Consider the following 26009-nt stretch of genomic DNA (forward strand, 5'->3'; position numbering starts at 1 on the left):
GAAGTGAAGACACCTTTTGCCGATATAGCCACCATGCATCGTGACTCCTGCAAACAACAGCTCCTATACACACGATCTGCTTTGCCCTTCTTCTCTTTTAAGTAATTTCTTTTTATTCAGAATTATTAATTTATTTACTTCTTTCGCCTTTATTCACCCAAGTCCCTGACTCACCAAGGCCCTCCCTCTGCCAGTCATCGTGGAAGGAACACGCTTGCGTTTTCGCTTCCTCCACGGATCAACTCCCTCTCTCGAATGACTAGAACCAGAGGTTATAGGTTTAGGGTGAAAGGTGGAATATTTAGGGGGGAGTATTGCCACTCATCATCACCCCAGGGTGCAGGAAGAGCCGCCAGAGGAAGTGGGGGATGCAGGTTCGAATGCAACATTTAAGAGAGGTACATGGATGAGAGAGGTGTGCAGGACTATGGGACAGGTGCATGTTGATGGGATTAGGCAGAGCACCAGGCAGGCACAGACTAGACGGGCCGAAAGGCTTGTTTCTGTGCCGTAGTGCTCTGTGATTCCATGACCTGACTCTCAGGCACCACTTTAAGTTGGTTTCCTAATTACCACGGGGAGTATCAGCTGCTTGTAACAGTATCACTTACACCACAAGGAGAAGAGAATCTGAATGTAAACCTTATACAAGACAAAATGCCTGGCATGCTTTGATAAAGTGGCTTCCTCGTGTTTCTCCAGAAAGAAGAAAGTCACCCCTCAGACGAGCTATCAGATGGCAGTACCACATTCCGCAGCAGAAACAAGTAACGAGAAGGAGCCTGCCTCAGAGATCATCATATGATGAGATTAAATCATCGAAAGCAAATACGGTGTATATTTACTGATCAATAATATTCGATGCTTTAAACTCTGCAGTGCCGAGAACTTTGAAAAGTGCTTAACTTTCAGTCTTTCTGTAATTATATATACTAATGACTTATGATTATGCCTTTTTCTATGTTATGCGGCATTTCGATGTACCCTTAATGTTTATATCCAAGGGATTTGCGTTCAATAGATTATTCATCAGAGTCTCTGGCAGAATGCACACCTTTGCGTACCCTTTTGGCATTTCAGGGCGGGTCCCTTGGCAGGTCCCTGGTCCACCGTTCCTTTCCTGCCCACCACTCCCCGCCCACATGCAGGTACAGGAGGTGCAGCATCTCTCTGCTCACCTCTTCCCTTCCCGCTGTCCAGGGACCCAGATGGGCGTGGCAGCCGTTCACATGCAGGTCTCATGAAGATAGGTTGAGTGAGCTAGTGTGACCATGAGAGGCTGGGCAAACTTGGGTTCCTTTCTCTGGAGTGGCGGAGGTTGAGGGAAGATCTGAAAGAGTAGACTGGGAGCATCTTTTCCCCAGGGTTGAAATGTCTAATACCAGAGGGCACGCGTTGAAGGTGACAGCGGGTAGGGATGTGAGGGGGATGCCTGGAGTGCACTGCCTGGTATGGTGGTAGAGGCAAACACATTAGATACTTCTAAGGACTTTTAGACAGGCTCATAAATATGAGGAAGATGGAGGGATATGGACATTGTGGGTAGGAGGAATTAGTTTTTTTGGGGTTCTTTGCTTTACTCTTTAGCTGGTTCAGCACAACATTGTGAGCTGAAGGGCTTGTTCCTGTGCTGCACTGTCCTATGTGTTTGAACACTGGCCTGAGGAGTGAACTAGGTCTGATCCAATTCACCTTCCACCACAACAATCAACAGCAAACATCCTTCCATTGGCTCTGGAGCAATTGGACAGTGGAAATGCACACATCAGAAAGCTCTTCACTGACTACAGCTCATCCCCTCGAAACCCAGTCCAAGACCTGGGCCTTGGCATCTCCCTGCACAGCCGGATCCTCACAAACAGAATCCTGTTAGTTTAGACTTGCAACAACATCTCCTCCCACGATCTCCATCAGCACTAGTGCACCATGTAGCTGTTGGGGCTAGATTCCTGCCGCTGTCTATACGGAGTTTGTACGTCCTCCCTGTGACCGTCCGTGTTTCCTCTGGGTGCCCCAGTTTTCTCCCCACAATCCAAAGACGTACGGGTAAGTGTGAATGAGCTGTGGTGCCGACACTTGTGGGCTGCCCCCAGCGCATCTTTGGTCCATGATGTTTGTTCGCCGCAAACGACGCCTTTCGCTGTACGTTTTGATGTACACATAATAAATAAAGCTAATCTAGTCTGTTTGGAGCCACTTGTCAAATCCAGTTGAGTCTTTTGTCATATGCACAACATCACAGGCACATAGCATCAGATAAGCAGCACTCACACAAAAACATAAATTACCCACAATTTTTCCAAGAAAGAACACAATTGGAGCAAGAACCAGCAGAGTCCATTTTAGTGCAAAGTGATTGAAGTGACCATAAAGTCATAGAAAAGATCAGCCTTTCAGTCTGTCTAGCCCATGTCAATCAATTTAAACTGCCTAGTCCCATCGACCTGCCCCGGGACCATAACCTTTCATACCCCTGTCATCCATGTACCAACCCAAACTTCTCTTAAATGTTGATATTGAGCTTGAATGTATGCACCACTTGTGCTGGCAGCTCATTCCACACAGTCACCACCCTATGAGTGAAGAAGAAGGGGAGGGAGGGAACGTCGACTCAGACCATGAGAGGCCTGCATTGGGCATTTTCATGCCTTACAAGACACAGATTGGAAGTCTGTGTGGGGCGCCACTCCTTGCACAGACACTAGAGCAACGTGTGATTAAGTGCCTTGCTCAAGGGCACAAACACGCTGCCACAGCTAAGGCTCGAACTAGCGACCTTCAGATCACTAGATGAACGCCTTAACCACTTGGCCACACGCCCAACACTTAAGTGAAGAAGCTTCCCCTTAAAACATTTTACCTCTCACCCTTAATCCATGACCTCTAGTTGTAGTCCCACACAACCTTAGTGGAAAAGGCCTGTTTGCATTTACCCTATCTATAACCCTCATAATTTTGTATACAGTACCTCTATCAAATTTCCTCTCAATTTTCTAAGTTCTAAAGAAAACAGTCCTGACCTGTTCAATCTTTCCTTATAACTCTAGTCCCAGTCACATCTTTGTAGATTTTCTCTGCACTCTTTCAACCTTATTTACATCTTTCCAGTTGGTATGTGACCAAAACTGCAGACAATACTCCAAATTAGGCCTCACCGATGTCTTATACAACTTCAACATAACGTCCCATCTCCTGTACTCAATACATTGATTTATGAAAGCCAATGTACCAAAAACTTTCTTTATGACCCTATCTACCTGTGACACCATTTTCAACAAATTATGGACCTGTATTCCCAGATCCCTTTGTTCTACCACACTCAATGCTCTACCGTTCACTGAGTAAGACCTACCTTGTTTGGTCCTACTGAAGTGCAACACCTGGCATTTATCTGCATTAAGTTCCATCTGCCATTTCTCAGCCCGTTTTTCCAGCTGGTCCCGAAGACCATAAGACATAAGTAAACAATTAGGCCATTTGGCCCATCGAGTCTGCTCTGTCATTTCATCATGACTGATCCATTTCCCTCTTAACCCCGTTCTCCTACCTTCTTGCCGTAACCTTACATACCCCAACTAATCAAGAACCTATCAATCTCTGCCTTGAATTCACTCAGTGACCTGGCCTCCCTAGCCAGTTATGGCAATGAATTCCAGACTTAGCACCCTCTGGCGAAAGAAATTCCTCCTCATCTCTGTTCTAAGTGGACGCCCCTCTATTTTGAGGCTGTGCCCTCTGGTCCCAGATTCCCCAATTATAGGAAACATCTTCTCCAAATCCATTCTATCGAGACCTTTCAACATTCAATAGGTTTCAATCAGATCCCTGTCATTCTTCTGAATTCCAGCGAGTACTAGCCCAGAGCCTTCAATCTCTGATCGTATGATAACCCTTTCATGATAAATATGAGGCGTTGCACATCAGCAAGGAGACGGTACACTGTTAAGGGCAAGATGCTTAACAGTGTTCCTGAGCAGAGAGATCTTGGGGTTAAGTTCACAGCTCCTTGAAAGTGGCCGCACAGGTCAATAGGGTGGTTAGGAAAGCTTATGGGCTGCTTGCTTTTATTAGTTGAAGCATGAGTTCAAAAGTCATGGAGGTTATGTCGCAACTTTATAAAACTCTTTTTAGGCCTCATCTCGGGTATTGCATGCTGTCTGATCGCCCACTGTAGGAAGGATGTTGAGGCTTCAGACAGGGTGTAGAAGAGGTTTACGTTTAGAGCAGGGGTCCCCAACCCTTTTTGCACTGCGGACCGGCCGATCGGCGGGGGGAGGGGTGGGGTAGGGTTGCCAACGGACAAAAGTAGCAGTCAAATACGTTGAGTTTACCCCGAGAGACTACAATGACCATGAAGCTTTGCGCGGGCACCAGTGCGCACGCGTGATTTGTGCATGCATGTACGTGCCGATTTTTCCTACAAATCATTTTTGGCATTCTGTTCGGGGCGGGGGGGTGTTAATCATGCCCGGAAATATAGGTGATAAGTGGCTAATACACTCAATTTCGTCTCTAAAAGGGTTTATCTAACGAATTTTATATTAAACACACAGCGCATATTTTCCTCGCATGAATATAGTGATAAGTCAATTATCAGGGGAGGACAGGGGAGCTTGAAGTAAGTGTTGAATGAACTTCCAGCAGAAGTGGTAGAGGTAGGTTCGATATTATCATTTAAAGAAAAATTGGATAGGTATATGGACCAGAAAGGAATGGAGGGCAGGTCGGTGGGACTAGGTGAGAATAGCGTTCGGCACGGTCTAGAAGGAGCGAGATCGCCTGTTTCCGTGCTGTAATTGTTATATGGTTATATAAGTCAATAGCATCATAACATTTTAACTAACGTTTGGATATTAAACACACAGCACATATTTTGCCCATATGATGATATAAAATCATTGCAACGCACCAATATCGCTGAATCAGTGGGAGCCCTGGGCTTGTTTTCCTGCAACAACGCGGTCCTATCGAGGGGTGATGGGAGACAGCGATACTCGAAGGGGGATCCTTATGTCCAGTCTATTCCGCAATTTAGTTTTCGTTGCATTCATTGCAGAGATATGTTGGAAATGGAAGCAATGTTTTCAGTGCTTTTATGGCTATCTCAGGATATTTAGCCTTGACCTTGATCCAGAATGCCGGCAGAGATGTTATGTCAAACATACTTTTCAGCCTGCCGTCATTTGCAAGCTCGAGGAGTTGATCTTCTTCCCGCGCTGACATGGATGACGCGTGAGTAATGACCTCGTGTGCATTCAACCTCAAATGTGGCCGTGACAGGGAATGAGGAAAGGTGCAGCTGACTCATATCGTCAAATCATATCGTTTCTTCGCGGCCCAGTAGCGCATGCTTTGCGGCCCGGTACCAGTCCGCGGCCTGCTGGTTGGGGACCACTGGTTTAGAGGGCATGTGCTGTCACGAGAGGCTCGACAGACTTGGGTTGTTTTCTCTGGAGTGGTGGAGGCTGACGGGAGATCTGACAGAAGTTTATCAGATTGTGAGAGGCATAGAGAGACGGGGAGCATCTATTTCCCAGAGTAGAGATGTCTAATACCAGAGGGCATGTATTGAAGGTGAGAGGGGGTAGGTTCAAAGATGATGTGAGGGTAAGGTTTTTACGCAGATTGTGGTAGATGCCTGGAATGCGTTGCCTGGTATGGTGGTGCAGGCAAATACATTAGAGGCTTTTAAGAGACATTTAGGTAGGCACATGGATGAGAAAGATGGAGGGATATGGAGATTGTGTAGGTAGGAGGGATTAGTTTTGGGGGGGTTTTGATTTACCTTTTAAGTGGTTCGGCACAGTATTGCAAGCCGAAGAGCCTGTTCCCAAACCGTACTGTTCTATGAAAGGGTTAACATATGAGGCATGTTTGATGGCTGGAGCTCAGAAGAATGAGGGGGTATCTCATTGAAGCCTATCAAATACTGAAAGGTTTAGACAGAATGGATGTTTCCCATAGTGGGGGAATCCAGCATCAGAGGACACAATCTCAGAATAGAGGAAAACCCATTTCTTTAGCCAGAGGGTGGTGAATCTGTGGAATTTGTTGCCACAGATGTCTGTGGACGCCAAGTCATTGGTTACGTTTAATGTGGAGGTTGATAGGTTCCTGATTACTAAGGGCGTCACAGGTTACAGGGAGAAGGCAGGAGAATGAGTTTGAGAGGAATAATAAATCAGCCATGATGAATTGATGGAACAAATTCAATGGGCCTAATTCAGCTCCTATGACTTATGGTCATGATCTTATAATATGATTGCTGTTTCTAATGCTTCCACTAGGGTTATGTAAACTGTAATTAAGAACTTCACAATAGAATTAGTTTTCACTCGAGCAGGAAATCTCAGTAGAGCAGGAAGAATGATTAACTGAGTAAATGTTTGTGGCAAAAGCTCTGAATGGAACACTGAGGCTGTTTCTACTGATTCACTCAAATGCAAATTCGATACATCAGCCAGGGAGTAACATGCTGCAACAACGTGAGTGGGAGGTTTCAGACATGACCGAATCAGAGCAGCTGGCTTGGGAGGAGCATTTGATACTGGAGCTTAAAGCCATTGAGCCATAGAGCTCTACAGTTTGGAAACAGGCCCTTCAGCCCATCTAGTCCATGCCAAATTCTGCATAGACCCATTGACCTGCATCTTGCCCCCTTACCCCTCTCAATCATGGACTTATCCAAATTTCTCTTAAATGTTGAAATTAGGGTTGCCAACTGTCCTGTATTAGCTGGGACATCCCGTATATTGGGCTAAATTGGTTTGTCCCATACGGGACCGCCTTTGTCCCGTATTTCCCCCACTAAGGTAAAGCGTTCCTATGAAACCTTTTGTGCTGAAATGACGTGAAGCAAAGAAGCAATTACCATTAATTTATATGGGAAAAATTTTTGAGCGTTCCCAGACCCAAAAAATAACCTACCAAATCATACCAAATAACATATAAAACCTAAAACAACACTAACATATAGTACAAGCAGGAATGATATGAGAAATACACAGCCCATATAAAGTAGAAATAATGTATGTACAGTGTAGTTGGGAAGATTAAACCAAAACCGATTTGTGGAAAAAAAATCAGCACGTACGCGCATGCGCACGCAGGTGCCCGCGCAAGGCTTCATGGTCATGGTAGTCTTTCTTGGGGTAAACACAAGTGTCCCATATTTGACTGTTACTTATGTCCCTTATTTGGGAGTTAGAAATTTGGCGACCCTAGTTGAAATTGAATCCACATGCACCATTTCTACTGACAGCTCAAAGCACACTCGCTCCACCTTCTGATTGAAGAGATTACACTTCCAATATTTTACCCGTCACCCTTAACCTCTGACCTCTAGTTCTAGTCTCACCTGACTTCAGTGGAGAAAGCCAGCTTGCGTTTACCCCTCATAATTTTGTATATCTCTATTAAATCTTCCCTCATCCTCCTCCAGGGAATAAACTCCTAACTCAGGTCCTCATTTCCAGCAACATCCTTGTAAATTTGCTCTAGACTCTCACAATCTCAGTGATAACTTTTCCTGTTGGTAGGTGACCAGAACTGCACATAATTCTCCAAATTAGGCTTCAGAATCAGAATCAGATTTATTATCACCGGCATGTGTCGTGAAGTTTGTTAACTCAGCAGCAGCAGCTCAGTGCAATGCATAACATAGAAGAAGAGGGAAAAAAAATAATAATAAATAAGTAAATCAATTACAGTATATGTATACTGAAAGGATTAAAAATCGTGCAAAAAAACAGAAATAATATATTTGTTAAAAAGTGAGGTAGTATTCAGAGGCTCAATGTCCATTTAGGAATCGGATGGCAGAGGGGAAGAAGCTGTTCCTGAATCGCTGAGTGTGTGCCATCAGGCTTCTGTACCTCCTACCAGATGGTAACAGTGAGAAAAGGGCATGCCCTGGGTGCTGGAGGTCCTGAATAATGGATGCTGCCTTTCTGAGACACCACTCCTTGAAGATGTCCTGGGAACTTTGCAGGCTATTAGCCAAGATGGAGCTGACTAAATTTACAACCCTCTGCAGCTTCTTTCGGTTCTGTGCAGAAGCTCCTCCCCCCCACCATAGCAGACTGATGCAACCTGTCAGAATGCTCTCCACTTCAATGCAACGTCCCAACAGCTGTATTCAATACTTTGACATATGAAGGGCAATGTGCCAAAAGCTCTCTTTTCTTCCTACTTACCTGTGATGCCACTTCTAAGGAATTGTGGACCTGTATTCTTGATCCCTCTGTTCTGCCACACTCCTCAGAGCCCCTCTGTTTACTATGTCCAGTCCTACTCTGGCTTGTCCTCCTAAACCTACACTTGTCTGCATTAAATCTAACCTGCCACTTTTTCAGCCTACTTTTCCAGCCGGTCCAAATCCCGCTTCAAGCTTTGATAGTCTTCCTCATGGTCTACTACAGCCCCCAATCTTGGTGTCGTTCGCAAACTTGCTGATCTATTTGACCATAGTCATAGTCATACTTTATTGATCCCGGGGGAAATTGGTTTTCGTTACAGTTGCACGATAAATAACTAAATAGTAATAAAACCATAAATAGTTAAATAGTAATATGTAAATATGTAAATTATGCCAGGAAATAAGTCCAGGACCAGCCTATTGGCTCAGGGTGTCTGACCCTCCAAGGGAGGAATTGTAAAGTTTGATGGCCACAGGCAGGAATGACTTCCTATGACGCTCTGTGTTGCATCTCGATGGAATGAGTCTCTGGTTGAATGTACTCCTGTGCCCACCCAGTACATTATGTAGTGGATGGGAGATATTGTCCAAGATGCAACTTGGACAGCATCCTCTTTTCAGACACCACCATCAGAAAGTCCAGTTCCATCCCCACAACATCATTGGACTTATGAATGAGTTTGTTGATTCTGTTGGTATCTGCTACCCTCAGCCTGCTGCCCCAGCGCACAACAGCAAACATGATCGCACTGGCCACCACAGACTTATAGAACATCTTCAGCATCGTCCGGCAGATGTTAAAGGACCTCAGTCTCCTCTGGAAATAGAGACAGCTCTGACCCTTCTTGTAGACAGCCTCAGTGTTCTTTGACCAGTCCAGTTTATTGTCAATTCGTATCCCCAGGTATCTGTAATCCTCCACCATTTCTACACTGACCCCCTGGAGGAAACAGGGGTCACCGGTGCCTTAGCTCTCCTCAGGTCTACCACCAGCTCCTTAGTCTTTTTCACATTAAGCTGCAGATAATTCTGCTCACACCATGTGACAAAGTTTCCTACCGTAGCCCTGTACTCAGCCTTATCTCCCTTGCTGATGCATCCAACTATGGCAGAGTCATCAGAAAACTTCTGAAGATGACAAGACTCTGTGCAGTAGTTGAAGTCCGAGGTGTAAATGGTGAAGAGAAAGGGAGACAAGACAGTCCCCTGTGGAGCCCCAGTGCTGCTGATCACTCTATTGGATACACAGTGTTGCAAGCACACGTACTGTGGTCTGCCTGTCAGGTAATCAAGAATCCATGACACCAGGAAAGCATCCACCTGCATCGCTGTCAGCTTCTCCCTCAGCAGAGCAGGGCGGATGGTGTTGAACGCACTGGAGAAGTCAAATTACCACATTATCATCCAGATTGTTGATATCGATAACAAACAACAACGGACCCAATACTGATTCCTGCGGCACACCGCTAGTCACAGGCCTCCAATGAGAGAGCCAATCATCTCTCGCTTCAATCGCTCTCTAGCTTCTCCCTTGAAGCCAGTGTCCAATCCAACTGGCTACCTCATCCTGAAAGACAAGCAGCTGAACCTTCATGACCAATCTCCCATGTGGGACCTTGTCCATGTAGACAACATCCACTGCTTTTCCTTTATCACCTTTGCTGTATGGATGCTGAATTTCCCCTCTCTGTGTTGTAATTTGATTGACAGATGATGACTATGATTTCAGTTCCATTATTGTCATCTCACTGAACCAGGTGGATAGTGTTTCATGTCACATGGCACTTCAATACTTCTCAGCTCTCCTACGCTCTCACTCTATTAGCCTTCTTGTCAATTTTATGGAAAAATGGTCTTCAAAATAAGATCATAAGATCGTTAGATATAGGGGCAGAATTAGGCCATTTGGCCCATCTAGTCTGTTCCACCACTTCATTTTGGCTGATCTAATTTTTCTCTCAGTCCCAGTCTCCTGTCTCCTCTCCATATCCCTTCATGCCCCCACCAATTAAGAATCTATCAACCATTGCCTTAAATATACACAAATATCTGGCCTCCCTCTGTGGCAAAGAATTCCACAGATTCACCACTCCCTGGCTAAAGAAATTTCTCCTCATCTCTGTTCTAAAAGGACGCCTCTTTATTCTCAGGCTGTGTCCTCTGGTCTTAGACTCTCCCACCACAGGAAACATCCTCTCCACATCCACTCTATCAAGACCTTTCACCATTCAATAGGTTTCAATGAGGTCAGTCCTCATTCTTCTGAATTCTAGTGAATACAGGCCCAGAGCCATCAAACGCTTCCCATATGACAAGCCGTTCAATCCTGGAATCATTTTTGTGAACCTCCTTTGAACTCTCTCGAGTTTCAGCTCATCCTAGATAAGATAAGGAGCCCAAAACTGCTCACAATAGTCCAAGTGAGGCCTCACCAGTGCTTTATAAAGTTTCAACATTACATCCTTGCTTTTATATTCTAGTCCTCTTGAAATGAATGCTAACTTCACATTTACCTTCCTCACCACAGACTCAACTTGCAAATTAACATTTAGGGAATCCTGCACAAGGACTCTCAAGTCCCTTTGTGCCTCAATTTTTTGTATTTTCTCTTCATTTAGAAAATAGTCAACCCTTCATTTCTTCTACCAAAGTACATGACCATATACTTCCCGACACTGTATTCCATCTGCCACTTCTTTGCCATTCTCCTAATCTGTCTAAGTCCTTCTGTAGCCTCTCTACTTCCTCAAAACTACCTGCCCTTCCACCTATCTTCATACCGCCTACAAACTTTGGAACAAAGCTATCAATTCCATTATCCAAATCATTGAAATATAATGTAAAAAAGTCAGTCTGAACACAGACCCCTGTGAAACACCACTAGTCGCTGGCAGCCAAGCAGAAAAGGCTCCATTTATTCCCACTCTTTGTCTCCTGTAAATATGATAGCCATTCTTAAATATTTTCTATTTATTAAAAACTGAACTTATAGACACAAGAGGTAACAGATGCTGGAATCTGGAGCAACAAAAAAAGATGCTGGAAGAACTCAGGAGGTCAGGCAGTATCTGCAGAGGGAAATGTATAGTCGACATTTCAGGATGACACCATTCATTGGATTACATGAATGAAAGGTTTCACTCCAAAATGTCTACTCTCCATTTCCCTCTACAGCTTCTGCATGACCCAGTATCATCCTCCAACATTTTGTCTGGACTTAACTTATACACTTACTCCTTAATCTCTGGGACATCCTGAAAGATGTTCTCAGGACAATACATGTACATATGACAATAATAAGCCAATTAAATAATTTATTTACTGATTTATTGTAAATTCATTGTTGCTGTGTCTAAATCCTGAAACACCCTTCACTACCAGCACTGAAGCAATTCACGCTATCTTCTCGAGGGCAGTTAGGAATGAGCACGAGGCATAGGCACTGGGGTGCGCTGGAACTGTGTGAGCTTTGTTTGATGAGTGGAAGCTGTTTGTGGAAACTTTGCAAGCCGCTATGCATATGAACTCTGGCCCAGCTCCACTCTGCACCAGTGAACCGCAAAGATTCAGAGGAAGGAACACGAGCCTGCGAGGTTGAAGATAAACCCGGCCCTGTCTTTCCACACAAGGCACAGTGTCAGGCAGCCAGGCAAGATGCTGACATTCGACAATCTCCTAAGGGACATCGGAGAGTTTGGAAGATGTCAGAAGTGGATTGTTCTGCTTTTGTCTTTGTGCGGGCTGACATTTTCCTTCATGGTCGCCGTGTTTGTTTTCCTGGGAGTGATTCCAATCCACTGGTGCCGGGCCCCGCTTGTCCTCATGGGACTGCGGGAGAAGTGTGGGTGGTCCGTGGAAGAGGAGCGGAATTTCACCGTACCTCCGGAGAAGCCTGGGAGCTTCACATACAGCCAGTGTGAAGGCTACGATACGGACTGGAACCTGACCTCACTCAGTTGCGAGTACCCAGAAGCATTAATCGCAAACAGCTCTGGCGAGGTACACCGTACGTCCTGTAAGAACGGCTGGTTCTTTGACAGTTCGCGTACAACAATCATAAGTGAGGTAAATGATATTTCACTAAGATATGCCAGGATTTACATTCTTATTTTAGTAATATTTTCACCGGTTTCTTTTGGTACGTAGTTGCTTAGTCATAAAAGTCTTCGTAAAATTGAACAGAATTTACGTGGAAGTTAAATTTCCTGGAACCACAGCATTGTAGATGCACAGGTTGAGGCCCCTCAGCTCATTGTGCCCGGGCCAGCCCTTTGAAAAGCTGCCTAACCTGTTCCCCATAGCCATGCACAATCATTTCCTTGAGAACTCAGCAGGTCAGGCAGCATCTACCGAGAGGAACAAGCATTTGACATTTTGGGTCAAGAGATTCCTCTCCATGGATGCTGCCTGACCTGCTGAATTCCTCCAGCGTTTTGTGTGTGTTGCTCTGGATTTCCAGCACCTGCAGAATCTTTTGAGCTTAAAGATATTTAGTGGATTCCAGATCTTTTAAATTTTTTATTAGTTTTCCAGGTTCTAATGATATTTAATTGGGTGACATAGTTTTCGAAGGCTGTTTTTTTCTTTTATCAAAGGAGTGGGTCCACTTAGCCAATGCTATTGAGCCAGAGCTCAAGTTCATTGTTGTCATAGGCATACAGACAATCAATTCCATAAACATTAGCTTTTTGATGAGTACAAACATGTTAATATAAACTCAGATTAGCATAAATTATAAATAATTTGCATGTTAACAAAGCAACACCGATGCAAGATTGAGAGAGAGAGAGAGAGAGAGAGAGAGAGAGTGAAGTAGTCCGAGGTAGTGTTAAGGTTTTTCAGGTGGGTTGAGTATCCTGTTGGCAATGGGGAAGAAGTCACTGAGAAGTGGGTCTTCAGGCTCCTGAACCCTCTGCCTGATGTTAGCGATGAGAAGAGGGCATGCCCTGCTTGGTGGGGGTCTCAGATGATGGATACTATCTTCCCGAGATGTTGCGTCTTGTAGAGGTCCTTTGGTAGGGGGAGCTGTACCCATGATGGATCTGGCTGGGTCCACCACTTCTGCTTTTCTGTGTGTAAAAGAATCCCAGGGTAGTACACGGTGACTTATACGTACGTTGATAATAAATTTACTTTGAACTTTGAACTTTATTAGAGTGTCACATATTCACTTTTCTTCTATTCACAATGCCCTGCGAAATTTCTAGAATTTTCCATACTCTATTTATAGCAGTTAATGCTTGTGATAACATTCAAAATCCTTCTAAACGCTGAACGATGGTTTTACTTCCCTCTGCTTGCCTCCTGCAAAGTATGAGCTCGTATGCAATGATGCCTGGAAGGTGGGCATGTCCCAAGGCTGCATTCAAGTCGGCTTTTTCCTTGGAGTACTAATCACGGGCTATGCTGCGGATAGGTATGTGGCACCTGCAATCTGAGCATTCATTTGTCCCCCCTGCCCCCACACCCCCGACCCCTTCCTTAACTAAGCAAAACAAATGCTTCTGTTTCAAGGTTTGGTCGCAAGCTCTGTTTACTGACCTGCCTGGGTGGGACAGGAGTCGCCGGGATCTTGGTCACCGTTGCACCCGTTTACCCGATGTTTGTGGTTTTCCGGCTCCTGCAAGGCTTGTTTGGAAGGGGGATATCTCTCATCATTGCCGTTATGGGTAAGCCTCAGAGCTGAGTGCAATTGACTAAAGTGAATGCTGTCAAAGAGATCACTGGTGTTTGTGACAAAATGCAATCTTAAAGCTAAGCTGAACATTCTCACTGATTCACAAAGACAACAGCCTTCAATCAACAAAGTTCACATATGTCACCATATACTACCCTAAGATTCATTTTCTTGCAGGCATTCCAGTAGATCAAAGAATAGGATCAATGGAAAACAACACACAAACCACAATAGAATCAACGGAAAATGACACACAAACACTGACAAACAACCAATGTGCAAAATAAGCAAATTAATAATATTGAGAACATGAGTTGTAGAGTCTTTGAGAGGGAGTCCATCTGTTTAGAATCAGTTCAGAGTTGAGGTGAGTAAAGTTATTCAAGCTGGTTTAGGAGCCTGATGATTGAGGGGTAATAACTGTTCCTGAACCTGGTGCTGTGGGACCTAAGGCTCTTGTACCTCCTTCCTGGTGAGAGCAGTGAGAAGAGAGCGTGGCCTGAATGGTGGGCGTTCTTGACGATGGACGCTGCTCTCCTGTTTCTGCGCTCGTTGACGATGTGCTCATTGGTGGGGAGGGCCTTTCCTGTGATGGGCTGGGCTGTATCCACTATGTTTTGTGGGCTTTTCCATTCCTGAGCATTGATGTTTCCACACCAGGCTGTCCTCCTACCAGTCAATATACTCTTCAGTATGCATCTATAGATGTTTGCCCAGGCTTTGCATGGCAAGCCGAACCTACACAAACTTCAAAGTCAGATGTCCTCTAAGTCAACTTCTAAGGCTGCTGTGCCTTCTTTGTGATGGCACTCGCATCCCAGCCCCAGGACAGAATCTCGGAAATGATAATGCTGGGGAATTGAACATTACTGACCTCTGATCCCCTGATGAGGACTGGCTCATGGACCTCTGCTTTCCTCTTCCTGCTGTTGATAATCAGCTTTTTGGTTTTGTGAACGTTGAGTGAGAGGTTGTTGTTGTGGCTCCGTTCCAGCAGATTTTCAGTCTCCCTCCTGCTGATCAACATATTGGTCATTCATTTTCCTAATCGGGTGTATTGATCGAGTTACAACCTAGACAGGGTAAAAACACAATGATGCGACGATGAGGTAGCAATTACCTGGCATGAAATTGGTTATTATCTTGTCTTTGTCATGACTCAAGCATTTGGGATACCATCAGGCAGGCTCAGGTCTCAGTTACCTTGTCCTATACTTGAGTTACCATTTCAATATTGATAAATCAATAATGAGCCATCTGAAGAATATAGCAATGTGTTTTGCTTTTCTGTGTGCACTATTTTATAACTTTGCTAAAAAGACAAATTGAACTTATTGTGATGTGCACAGCTATGGTGAGGTGATTGATGCAATGAAAAGCTTGCTTGCACCAGCGCCAGGCATGTAGGTACAGACAATACACTGAATGTGCATCATAACACGCTGAGAAAAAGACAATGAGAGACTACCCAGTTACAAGCCCTTAGTGGAAGAGAAAGCAAGTTCATGCTGGTGTAAGGGGTGCTTGTAGACTTTCATTGCTGAGGTGGTTAGGGTTGTGCAGGTTAGTTCAAGCAGCTGGTGGTTGCAGGAAAGGAGCAATTCCTGAAGCTGGTGGTGTGGGATTTTAGCTTCTGTATCCCTTGCCTGTTGGTAGCATCGAGAAGAGGGCATGACCTAGAGGGTGATGATAGGTGTCATTAGTCCTGATGAACGTTGACTGTTCATTCCTCTCCATAGATGCTGCCTGACCTGCTGAGTTCCTCCAGCATCTGCAGGATCTCTCGTGAATATATTGGATCTTCATTCACTTTTACCCCAATGACTAAATGGATATCAGTAGCACCTATGGCAAGCTACGGTCTCTGGCAAGGTTGTGGCTCAGAATTAGTTGTTATCTTAATTTCATAGGGATGGTTTTGAAGACAGAAAGAGGAGTTAGGGGTCAGGCAAGGATTTAGGGACAAGAATGTGGGGGAGTTAGAGGTCAGATTAGGGTTTAGGGATAGGGATGTGGAGGAGTTAGGCCTCCGCTCTGCGCTCTGCATTTGAAGCCTAGTGATATGGACATGGGGCAAAGGACATCCAGAGTCCAGGCCTCCACTCCATGCTCGAAGGCCAGAGATGTGGACATGCAATGGAAGGTTCACAGATGTCGGGCTGGCAAGCACTGTGGACGAGAATCAGTGAAGGCAATGGCTGGAGGCCCACTGGGTCAGCGAGCAAGACCCCCAGGTCAGTTGTCCCAAGAACGGATGTCCATGTGAGCAGGGAGCATGAGAGCCAGTACACATAACTTCAGACATCCCTTCCCCTCTCCCCGATACATGAGTCAGCAAGACCAGAGATTAAGGCCAGGAATTCGTGGTCCCGTAATCAGCTAGTCCTGGGGCTGATACCGAAGGTCAGTCAGAAATCTGGAAGTCAAGGTCTGGAGAAGCCAGAGGGCTGTTGTCTGAGTCCACTGGGGGGCCAGCGGCTGGCCTGTGCTGGGGTTGGAGGACTCAGGGGGTGGGTTTGTGCAGGGTGAGGAAAGAGGCTTGTTTTTGCTGTTGTTGTTTTGCTTCTTGTTAGATTCTGTTTTGTTGTGTTCTGTGAGCTTCTGCTGAACATTGTGAGCAGACTATGTTGGCCTGGCGGTGGTACTTGCCGGCTGCCCCCCAGCACATCTTTAGGCTGTGCTGGTCGTTAACGCAAATGACACAATTTGCTGTCTATTTGGATGTACACATGATAAATAAATTAATTTGAAATCCGAATCTGACTGAGTCATCTTCATACAGCTGCTTATAATAGTGGTGCTTCACGCTTTGTAGCTCCTGTAATTATTGCCATAGCAACACTAAATATTGTCACCTGGAAGACTTCGGGTAATCAATTGTTCTTTCTTCTGGAGTTGGCTTACTGTCTGAAGGAGGTTATTATATACATGATCAGCTTTTGGTGATTGGCTTTGGGATCCCAGGATCCAGCACATTCAGCACTGGGGACAATGTCAGAGACAGCAGAAGCTGGACAATCTCCTTCCCCCACCACCAGCTAAAGCAAATTCCACTGGGAGACCAGCAATGATGTCAAAACTGATATTCAGGCAGAGCAACAATCGGCATGGATTCAGGAATGATGTTCCCGGAACGCCAGGATAACACACCAGCCTGATAACCCCTTTGTGCCAATGTGACGTTGCAACAGGAGGCATCAACATCTCTACAGATCTACCCCAGGCCCAACATATTGATGCAACTACAAAGAGAGCACCACAACGGCTAAATTTCATTAGGAGTTTGGGGAGGTTTGTTATGTCACTAAGGACTCTAGCAAATTTCTACAGATGTACTATGGAGAACATTCTAGCTGGTCACATTACCATTTGGTACGGAGGGGCCACTGGACAGGATTGGAAAACACTGCAGAGGGATGTAAACAGGAGAAAGTCTGTGGATGCTGGAAATCCAAAGCAATGCAAACAAAACACTAGGGGAGCTCAGTAGGTCAGGCAGCAGCTCTAGACACGAATAAACAGTCGATGTTTCGGGCCGAGACCCATCTTCAGGACTAGAAAGGAAGATGGAAGGTGCCGGAATAAAAAAAGGAATAAAAGGAAGAGAAGGAGGATAGCTCGAAGGTGATGGGTGAAACCAGATGGGAAGGGAAGATAAAGGGCTGGAGAAGAAGGAATCTGACAGGAGAGGAGAGTGGACAATAGGAGAAAGGGAAGGAGGAGGGGCACCGGAGGGAGGTGATAGGCAGCTGAGAAGAGGTAAGAGGCCAGAGTGGGGAATAGAAGAAGAGGGGAGGGGGAGGGAAAACTTATTTTATCAGAAAGAGAAGTCAATGTTTATGCCATCAGGCTGGAGGCTACCCAGACCTCCTCCACCCTGAGGGTGGCCTCATCTTGGAACACGAGGAGACTATGGACCGACATGTCAGAACGGGAGTGGGGATGGGAATTAAAATGCTTGGCCAATGAAAAGTTCCACTTTTTGGCAGATGGAGTGGAGGTGCTTGACGAAGCTGTCTCCCAATTTACAATGGGTCTCACCAGTGTAGAGGAGCCCACGTTGGGAGCGCTGGACACAATGGACGACCCCAGCAGACTCACAAGTGAAGTGTTGCCTCACCTGGAAGGATTGTTTGGGGTCCTGAGTGAAGTTACGGACGAGGTGAAGGGGCTGATGTAATTTGCACGGGTAAGTGTTGGGAGGGAGATTAGTGGGGAGGGACAAATGGACAAGGGAATCATGGGTGGAGCAATCTTTGCAGACAGTGGGTGGGAGGAGGTAAAGATATGTTGGGTGGTAGGATCCCTTTGGAGATGGTGGAGGCAGCGGAGGATGATGTGTTGGATGAGGAACCTCGTGGGGTGGTAGGTAAGGACAGGAGGAATTCTGTCACTGCTAAGGTGGTGGGAAGATAGGGCAAGAGCGGATGGTTGGGAAGTGGAGGAGATGTGAGTGAGGGCAGCCTCAATGCTGGAGGAAGGAAACCGCTCGTTCTTTGAAGAAGGAAGCCTCCTTTGATGTCCTGGAATTGAAAGCTGTGTTCTGGGAACAAACGTGGCGAGGGTGGTAAACTCAGTTGGCTGCATCACGGGCGCTAGCCACCCAACTGTCAAGAACATCTTCAATAGGCGATGCCTCAGGAAGACGGCATTCATCATTAAAGACCCCCACCACCCAGGACATGCCCACAAACAAAACTTGACTATCTTGCTCTCTTTGTGCTACTTACAGTGTATATATACTCTGTATATTTCTTCTTGTAATTTATAGTATATTGTATGTTTTGCTCTGCACTGCTGATGCACATTTCAAGACACATGTTAGTGATAATAAGTCTGATTCTGATGTGACCCAAATTCAAAATTCTTTTCATGACCATCAAAAAAAAACTGGTCGTGGATGTGATAATCTCCTTCGAAGAGCCGAGCTGCAGCAAGCAAGCATACGCAAGACGGGGGAATTGATCAGAAACCTTCCGGATGACAAATCTGAGCACTTCATAACTTCCTGGTTCCTAACTTTCTCGGCTTGACTCCACATATCAGCAATCCCGATTGCGTGTGTTGCTCTGGATTTCCAGCATCTGCAGAACCTCTCGTGTTTATGTCAGTAATTCCATTTTGTTGGGGGTTGGTGGTAAAGTCATTCTGCTTCCTGGCCTTTAATGCTCTCCATGTCTTGTTCCAGAAAATGAACTTGTTGCTTTAATTCTTTATTCACTCTCTTCCCTTTTCATTGATCCTGGATTTAGTGCAATTATAATACAGCAATTCAACCAAATTCACTGCACGTCTTGCCGTCTGAAGATACCTGCTTTTTGTCCTTCATTCTATAGTTTTAGAGTCATAGGCTCCTCCAGTACAGACAGAGGTGCTTTGGCTCACTAAGCCCACACTGATCACCAACACATTTACACTAATCCACCCTTTAAAGCCATTTTATTCTTCCCACCCCCACATTCTCTCCAACTCCCAACCCCCAGATTCTACCACTCACCCACATGCTAGAGACAAGTTACTTTTCTCAATTTACCTACCTGCCTTTGGCATGTGGGTGAGAAACCAGAGCACCCAGAGGAAACCCACACACTCACGGGGAGAACTTGCAAACTCCACACTGACAGCTCCCGATGTCAGAATGGAACCTGGCTAGATGGAGTTGTGAGGTATCAGCACTACCTGATGTTCCACCCTACCAATGATTGATTGGCTGTCTGCACCAGTCTGCCTGTGATTGATTGGTTGTCTGCACCACTCTGCCTGTGATTGATTGGTTGTCTGCACCACTCTGCTTATGATTGATTGGTTGTCTGCACCACCTTGCCTATGATTGATTGGCTGTCTGTTTTATGGGGGTTTCTACAGTGGAAAAGCAATTGCATTGGGGCAGTCCCACTATCTCAACCTCGGATAACCAGGTCTAGTTGTACAAGCAGTTATCACAACAGGGGTCGTCCTCAGTTGCAGTGAATAATCATGACCTCTTCTGTTCCTTGTCATGCCCTTCGCTTTCCATGGAGTGCTGCAGAACTTCCTTCTTGACTGTCGAATCTCACTGTTGATCTCATCCTCCCAGTCTGCCAGAGACGGCTTCACTTGCTGGGCCCCTGTATTACTGGTGTACATAAGGCCCACCAGCTACCCTCAACCAGCTTAGCCCTCCTGTCGAAGCGGTGTTCCCCATGCAGCCGCTGTCACATGGAAACAGTTACCTGGAGCCACAGGTGAGAGCTGAGTGACCAGTGGGGACCAAAGGTGAGTGAGCTGCCCCAGAATGGGCACAACAAGCCCGTTGACTAGAGGTTCTCCCCCTCCCTCGGTACCCCGTACACCCCATCTGTCAGCTATACAGCCTTTGGATCAAGCATCAGTCGCTCATATAATCAATTCTGCTCTCAGCTTAAAACTGGAATGGTTCAATCTTGTATTTTTCCAGTATAAACTGGTCTGATTTCTTCAATTAGCTTGCGACTCACTGTGTTAAATATCTAGTTATTCTTTAGCCATACTGTTTAGCATTTTGCAAAAGGATGTCCAAGTGGCATTGATTACGCTCAAGGATCACTTGTCAAGTGTTCCCACGAATAAATAGAAAGTTTCTAGCAACAATCATTACTGGGCTTCCCAGGTTAATTGTGGGATAGAATGGCAAAACAAAATGCTTCATTGATTGTCAAGCTAATTGTAACATTGGTTGCTAGTTAAACAGAGCAAAAGGTTAAAAATGCGCTGATTCCAACATCAGGAAACTGTTATAAATTATTAATTTCTTTCTCCAATGCTGTCTTGCTTTGGTGGGGGAGGTGGGTAGATGGCGAGGGAGAGAGGCAGTTTAGATCACAACCAATGTTCCCTCTAAATTGTAATGACCAGTGTGCACAAAAATCTTGTGCTGTCAAACTTTTTGCCCAATGACAACAACATGTGCACACTGAATAATTTCTTCAATAAAAAGCAGCATAAATAAACCAGCTCTAAGACCTGCAGACAGATCATCACAAACTCCATGTTGTCAACACTGTCCGCATCAGAAACCGGAAAAGGAAGTGTGATTGTGTACGATCGTGAGATATACTTAACATGCTAACGTTTTGTGCACAGCTTAAATCCCTTCATGCGTTAGTAGCAAAAGATGTGTGCGTGCGCGCATACACACACACACACACGCACGCACACACGCTCACCTCGGAGGGAGCATTGATCACAAGTGTATGGAGTCATCGACTAACCGAGGCATGTGGTGAATATGAAGTGAGAAGAAAGGGTTCTTCTCAGATTCTGGGTTAACAAAAGGGTAATAGTAGCGTAGCGCTATACCGTGCCAGATGTAAGACTGGGTTTCCATTCCCAGTCTGTAATGAGATTCCCTTCCATGTCTGTAAGGACATTTGCATGTTCTCCCCGTGACCATGTTGGTCTCCTCCAGGTGCTCTGGTTTCCTCCCACATTCCAAAGACCTACGGGTAGTCTTAGCAGTCATGGGCAAGCTTTTTTAGTGTGGGGAGCTGGTGACACTTGCAGGCTGCCCCCAGCAAGTCCCGAGTGCGTTAGTCATTGACTTAAGTGATGTGTTTCGATGCACATGTGACAAATAAAAATAATCTTAAAAAGTCTTAGGAGTGAATTTCGGGGATGTCTCAAATGTGGGGAAAGGACACCAGTCAAATTCTGGATGTCTCAGGGTGCCAGTCAGCAGCTTGGAGCCATTTGCAGAAGGTTGTGTAGGGGACTTGAGAAGAGAGGTGCCCACGCAGTGGAGCGTTTCCATAGAGGGCTTCCAGACCGTTCGAGCTGACCGGAATTGCACTGAGAGCGGTAAGCGTAAAGGTGGGGGGCTGGCGGTTCCGGTAAAGAACAGATGGTGCAATCCTGGGCATATTACGATCAAGGAACATGTTTGTAGCCCGGATATTGAACTTTTTGCTGTTGGACTCCAGCCGTATTATTTACCAAGGGAAATATAGCATGCAATTGTGGTTGTTGTGTACATCCTTCCCTCTGCCAACCCGACGTCGGCGTGTAACATCATTTACACCGTCATAGCCAGATTACAAACCCAGCACCCGAGTGCCCTCATTACCATCTCGGGTGACTTCAACCAGGTTACCGTGGCTAGAACACTGCCCAACTTCACGCAGTATGTGAGCTGTACCACCAGAGGGGAGAGGACCCTGGATTTGATGTACGCTAACGCTAAGGATGCGTACAGCTCCTTTCCCCTCCCCCCACTGGGAAGGTCAGATCACAACCTGGTGCATCTAAAACCCTGCTACGTGCCTCTGGTGAAGAGTAAACCTGCAACCTCGAGGACAGTGAGGAAATGGTTGGAGGAGGCTTATGAGGCGCTCCAGGGTTGTTTTGAGGTGACAGACTGGCAGGCACTCTGAGCCACATGGAGAGGATATTGATGGGCTCACAGAGCGCATCACTGATTACATCAACTTCTGTGTGGACTGCAATGTTCTGACAAGAACTGTCCTTTGTTATTCAAATAACAAGCCATGGGTGACAAAGGACATTAAGGACATCCTGAACGCTAAAAAGAGGGCATTTAGAGATGGAAATAGGGAGGAGCTGAGGGCAATACAGAGGGACCTGAAAGCCAGGATCAGGGAGGCTAAAGACAGGTACAGGAGAAAGCTTGAGTGGAAACTCCAGCAGAACAACATGAGAGAGGTCTGGAGGGGGATGAGGACCATCACTGGGTTCCGGCAAACTAGCAACAGAGGAGCTGAAGCCAGTGTGGGCAGGGCCAATGAACTTAACCTGTTCTTTAACAGATTTGACATTGTGGCCCCTGCCCATCCCCCACATGAACCATCTGTTGTTGGCCCCCAACCAACACATATTCCACTCTCCCCTCCTACCCCTCCTCACAGTCCCCCACCCTGCTGTCATGACCATACCCCTTCCCCACACGAAACCACCATGGTGGGCTTCACAGCTGAACAGGTGAGAAGACAGCTGAAACGTCTCAACCCAAGCAGGGCGGATGGTGTCAGTACCAGGGTGCTCAAAGCCTGTTCCCCTCAGCTATGTGGATTACTTCGCCATGTATTCAACCTGAGCCTGAGGCTCCGGAGGGTTCCTGTTTTGTGGAAGACGTCCTGCCTCGTCCCTGTGCCGAAGACGCCACGCCCCAGCGGCCTCAATGACTACAGATCCGTGGCATTGACCTCCCACAACATGAAGACCCTGGAGAGACTTGCTCTGGAGCTGCTCCAGCCTATGGTCAGGCCACACTTAGATCCCCTCCAGTTCGCCTAACAGCCCCGACTAAGAGTTGAGGATGCCATCGTCTACCTGCTGAACTGTGTCTACGCCCACCGGGACAAGCCAGCGAGCACTGTGAGGGTCATGTTTTGTGACTTCTCCAGTGCATTCAACACCATCCGCCCTGCTCTGCTGGGGGAGAAGCTGACAGTGATGCAGGTGGATGCTTCCCTGGTATCATGGATTCTTGATCACCTGACTGGCAGACCACAGTACGTGTGCTTGCAACACTGTGTGTCTGACAGAGTGATCAGCAGCACTGGGGCTCCACAGGGGACTGTCTTGTCTCCCTTTCTCTTCATCATTTACACCTCGGACTTCAACTACTGCACAGAGTCTTGTCATCTTCAGAAGTTTTCTGATGACTCTGCCATAGTTGGATGCATCAGCAAGGGAGATGAGGCTGAGTACAGGGCTACGGTAGGAAACTTTGTCACATGGTGTGAGCAGAATTATCTGCAGCTTAATGTAAAAAAGACTAAGGAGCTGGTGGTAGACCTGAGGAGAGCTAAGGTACCGGTGACCCCTGTTTCCATCCAGGGGGTCAGTGTGGACATGGTGGAGGATTACAAATACCTGGGGATACGAATTGACAATAAACTGGACTGGTCAAGGAACACTGAGGCTGTCTACAAGAAGAGTCAGAGCCGTCTCTATTTCCTGAGAAGACTGAGGTCCTTTAACATCTAACGGACGATGCTGAGGATGTTCTACGAGTCTGTGGTGGCCAGCGCGATCATGTTTGCTGTTGTGTGCTGGGGCAGCAGGCTGGGGGTAGCAGACACCAACGGAATCAACAAACTCATTCGTAAGGCCAGTGATGTTGTGGGGATGGAACTGGACTCTCTGACGGTGGTGTCTGAAAAGAGGATGCTGTCTAAGTTGCATGCCATCTTGGTCAATGTCTCCCATCCACTACATAATGGACTGGGCGGACACAGGAGTACATTCAGCCAGAGACTCATTCCACCGAGATGCAGCACAGAACGTCATAGGAAGTCATTCCTGCCTGTGGCCATCAAACTTTACAACTCCTCCCTTGGAGGGTCAGACACCTTGAGCCAATAGGCTGGTCCTGAACATTTCATAATTTACTAGCATAATTTACATATTACTATTTAACTATTTATGGTTCTATTACTATTTATTATTTATGGTGCTACGGTAATGAAAACCAATTTCCCCCGGGACCAATAAAGTGTGACTATGACTGTGACTATTTGAGAGGTGTTTGTGTTTCTGTGGGAGAGTACTCTGCTGGGGATTACGACAAAGCACCACAATAAGTCTCTGCATTTATCACTTCACTCAGTCACTGCCTAGAGTTACTTCATCTGGGTTGAGTTAGCACCCTACGGCTGAGTTCTGTAGATTATGCTGAGTACACGCTGGATCTTTGACAACGAGGTCCTGAGCCTACTTGAGGTTTTTAGTGTGGTTTTTGCTTGTATATTTCCCGACAAATTAGTCACAAAGCTGCTTTCTTCAAGACCATAGGACATAGAAGCAGAATTAGGCCACTCAGCCCATCGAATCTGCTCTGCCATTCTATCATGGTTGATTTATTATCCCTCTCAACCGCATTCCCCTGCCTTCTCCACATAACCTTTGGGGGGGGGAACGTCAACTCAGACCATGAGAGGCCTGCATCAGGCATTTTCATGCCTTACAAGGCGCAGATTGGAAGTCTGTGTGGGGCGCCACTCCTCGCACAGACTAGAGCAATGTGTGATTAAGTGCCTTGCTCAGGGACACAAACACCCTGCCACAGCCGAGGCTCGAACTAGCGACCTTGAGATAACTAGACAAACGCCTTAACCTTTGACACCCTTATTAATCAAGAGCCTATCAATCCCCGCTTTAAATATACTCAATAACTTGGCCGCCTCCACAACAGTTTATGACAATGAATTCAACAGATTCACCACCCTCTGACAAAAGAAATTTCTCCTCATCTCCGTTCAAAAGGGCTATACGTATTCTGAGGCTGTGCCCTCTGGTCCTAAACACCCTCACTATTGGAAGGATCCTCTGCACGCCCATTTTGTCTAGGCCTTTCAACATTTGGTAGGTTTCAATGAGATCCCCCCTTCTTCTTCTAAGCTCCAGTGGGTACAGACCCAGAACTATCAAAGGCTCTTCATACTTTAACCCTTTCATTCCCAGGACCATTCTCATGTACGCCTAGACCTTCTCCGATGCCAGTTCACCCCCTTTTAGATAACGGGCCTACAACTGCTCACAGTACTCCGTGCGGTCTGATCAAAGCCTTATAAAACCTCAGCTACCCATTACTAGCAATGACGGTTCACTTTCTGCAATTATATCTCTTAGCCACATCAACTCTCAGCCGCTTAACACAACGGATTTTTAAAGTCTCCACCAGGATGAGATGAGAGTGTCATTTGCCTTTGCCATGGTGATGGCAGTGCAGGGAATGCCTGGAGGGGCAGATTCACTGCCGGGCACTTGGTCTCCTGGTATGTGGCTGGGATCCTGGGTCACTTGATCTGTGGGATAACAGGTCAACAGAGTAGAAACGGGAGACTTCATGAAGAAGCTCATTCCTGATGCATTTCACAATGAGCAATGCAATTTAATCATAAAGGTGAGTGTGCCACTCAGCACTAACCTGACAGCATGTGAAGTCACAAACCCAGGGGCGGTATGGCATTGCTGTAACAAAAATATTTTTAAAATCCTTGTCTTGTCCTTTACTGAGAGATATTCACAAACAAAGGAAGCATTGTGTATGTGTTAAAGTAATAATAAATTATTTTATATATTTATATAAAGAATAAATTGCCAAAAGAAAGAAAAATGATAAACAAAGTAGCAAAGGAGACAAACTAATACTTCGTA

General features: G+C 46.0%; 2 protein-coding genes across 4 annotated transcripts in view; both read left to right on the plus strand.

Annotated features, from left to right (window-relative positions):
- The window catches only part of LOC140202252 (solute carrier family 22 member 2-like), a 42857-nt gene extending 40665 nt beyond the window's left edge, over positions 1 to 2192 (plus strand). The window contains exon 11 of the mRNA XM_072267129.1: positions 703 to 2192. Coding sequence (XP_072123230.1) covers positions 703 to 805 — 103 coding nt within the window. The 3' untranslated portion in view covers positions 806 to 2192. The remainder of the gene's footprint in view (positions 1 to 702) is intronic.
- A 9548-nt stretch (positions 2193 to 11740) lies between these two features.
- LOC140201503 (solute carrier family 22 member 3-like) overlaps positions 11741 to 26009 on the plus strand; it is a 46834-nt gene continuing 32565 nt past the window's right edge. For 2 of the 3 annotated variants that reach the window (XR_011886886.1, XM_072265712.1), the window contains exons 1-3: positions 11741 to 12262; positions 13510 to 13613; positions 13712 to 13866. Coding sequence is in view for 2 of the 3 variants with exons in the window: in XM_072265712.1 (XP_072121813.1) it covers positions 11852 to 12262; positions 13510 to 13613; positions 13712 to 13866 (670 nt within the window). In the remaining variant the exon portion in view is untranslated. The remainder of the gene's footprint in view (positions 12263 to 13509; positions 13614 to 13711; positions 13867 to 26009) is intronic. The other variant, XM_072265711.1, reaches the window with a different exon arrangement.

Source organism: Mobula birostris, chromosome 8, assembly GCF_030028105.1.
Source record: "Mobula birostris isolate sMobBir1 chromosome 8, sMobBir1.hap1, whole genome shotgun sequence".
Classification (NCBI taxonomy): Eukaryota; Metazoa; Chordata; class Chondrichthyes; order Myliobatiformes; family Myliobatidae; genus Mobula; species Mobula birostris.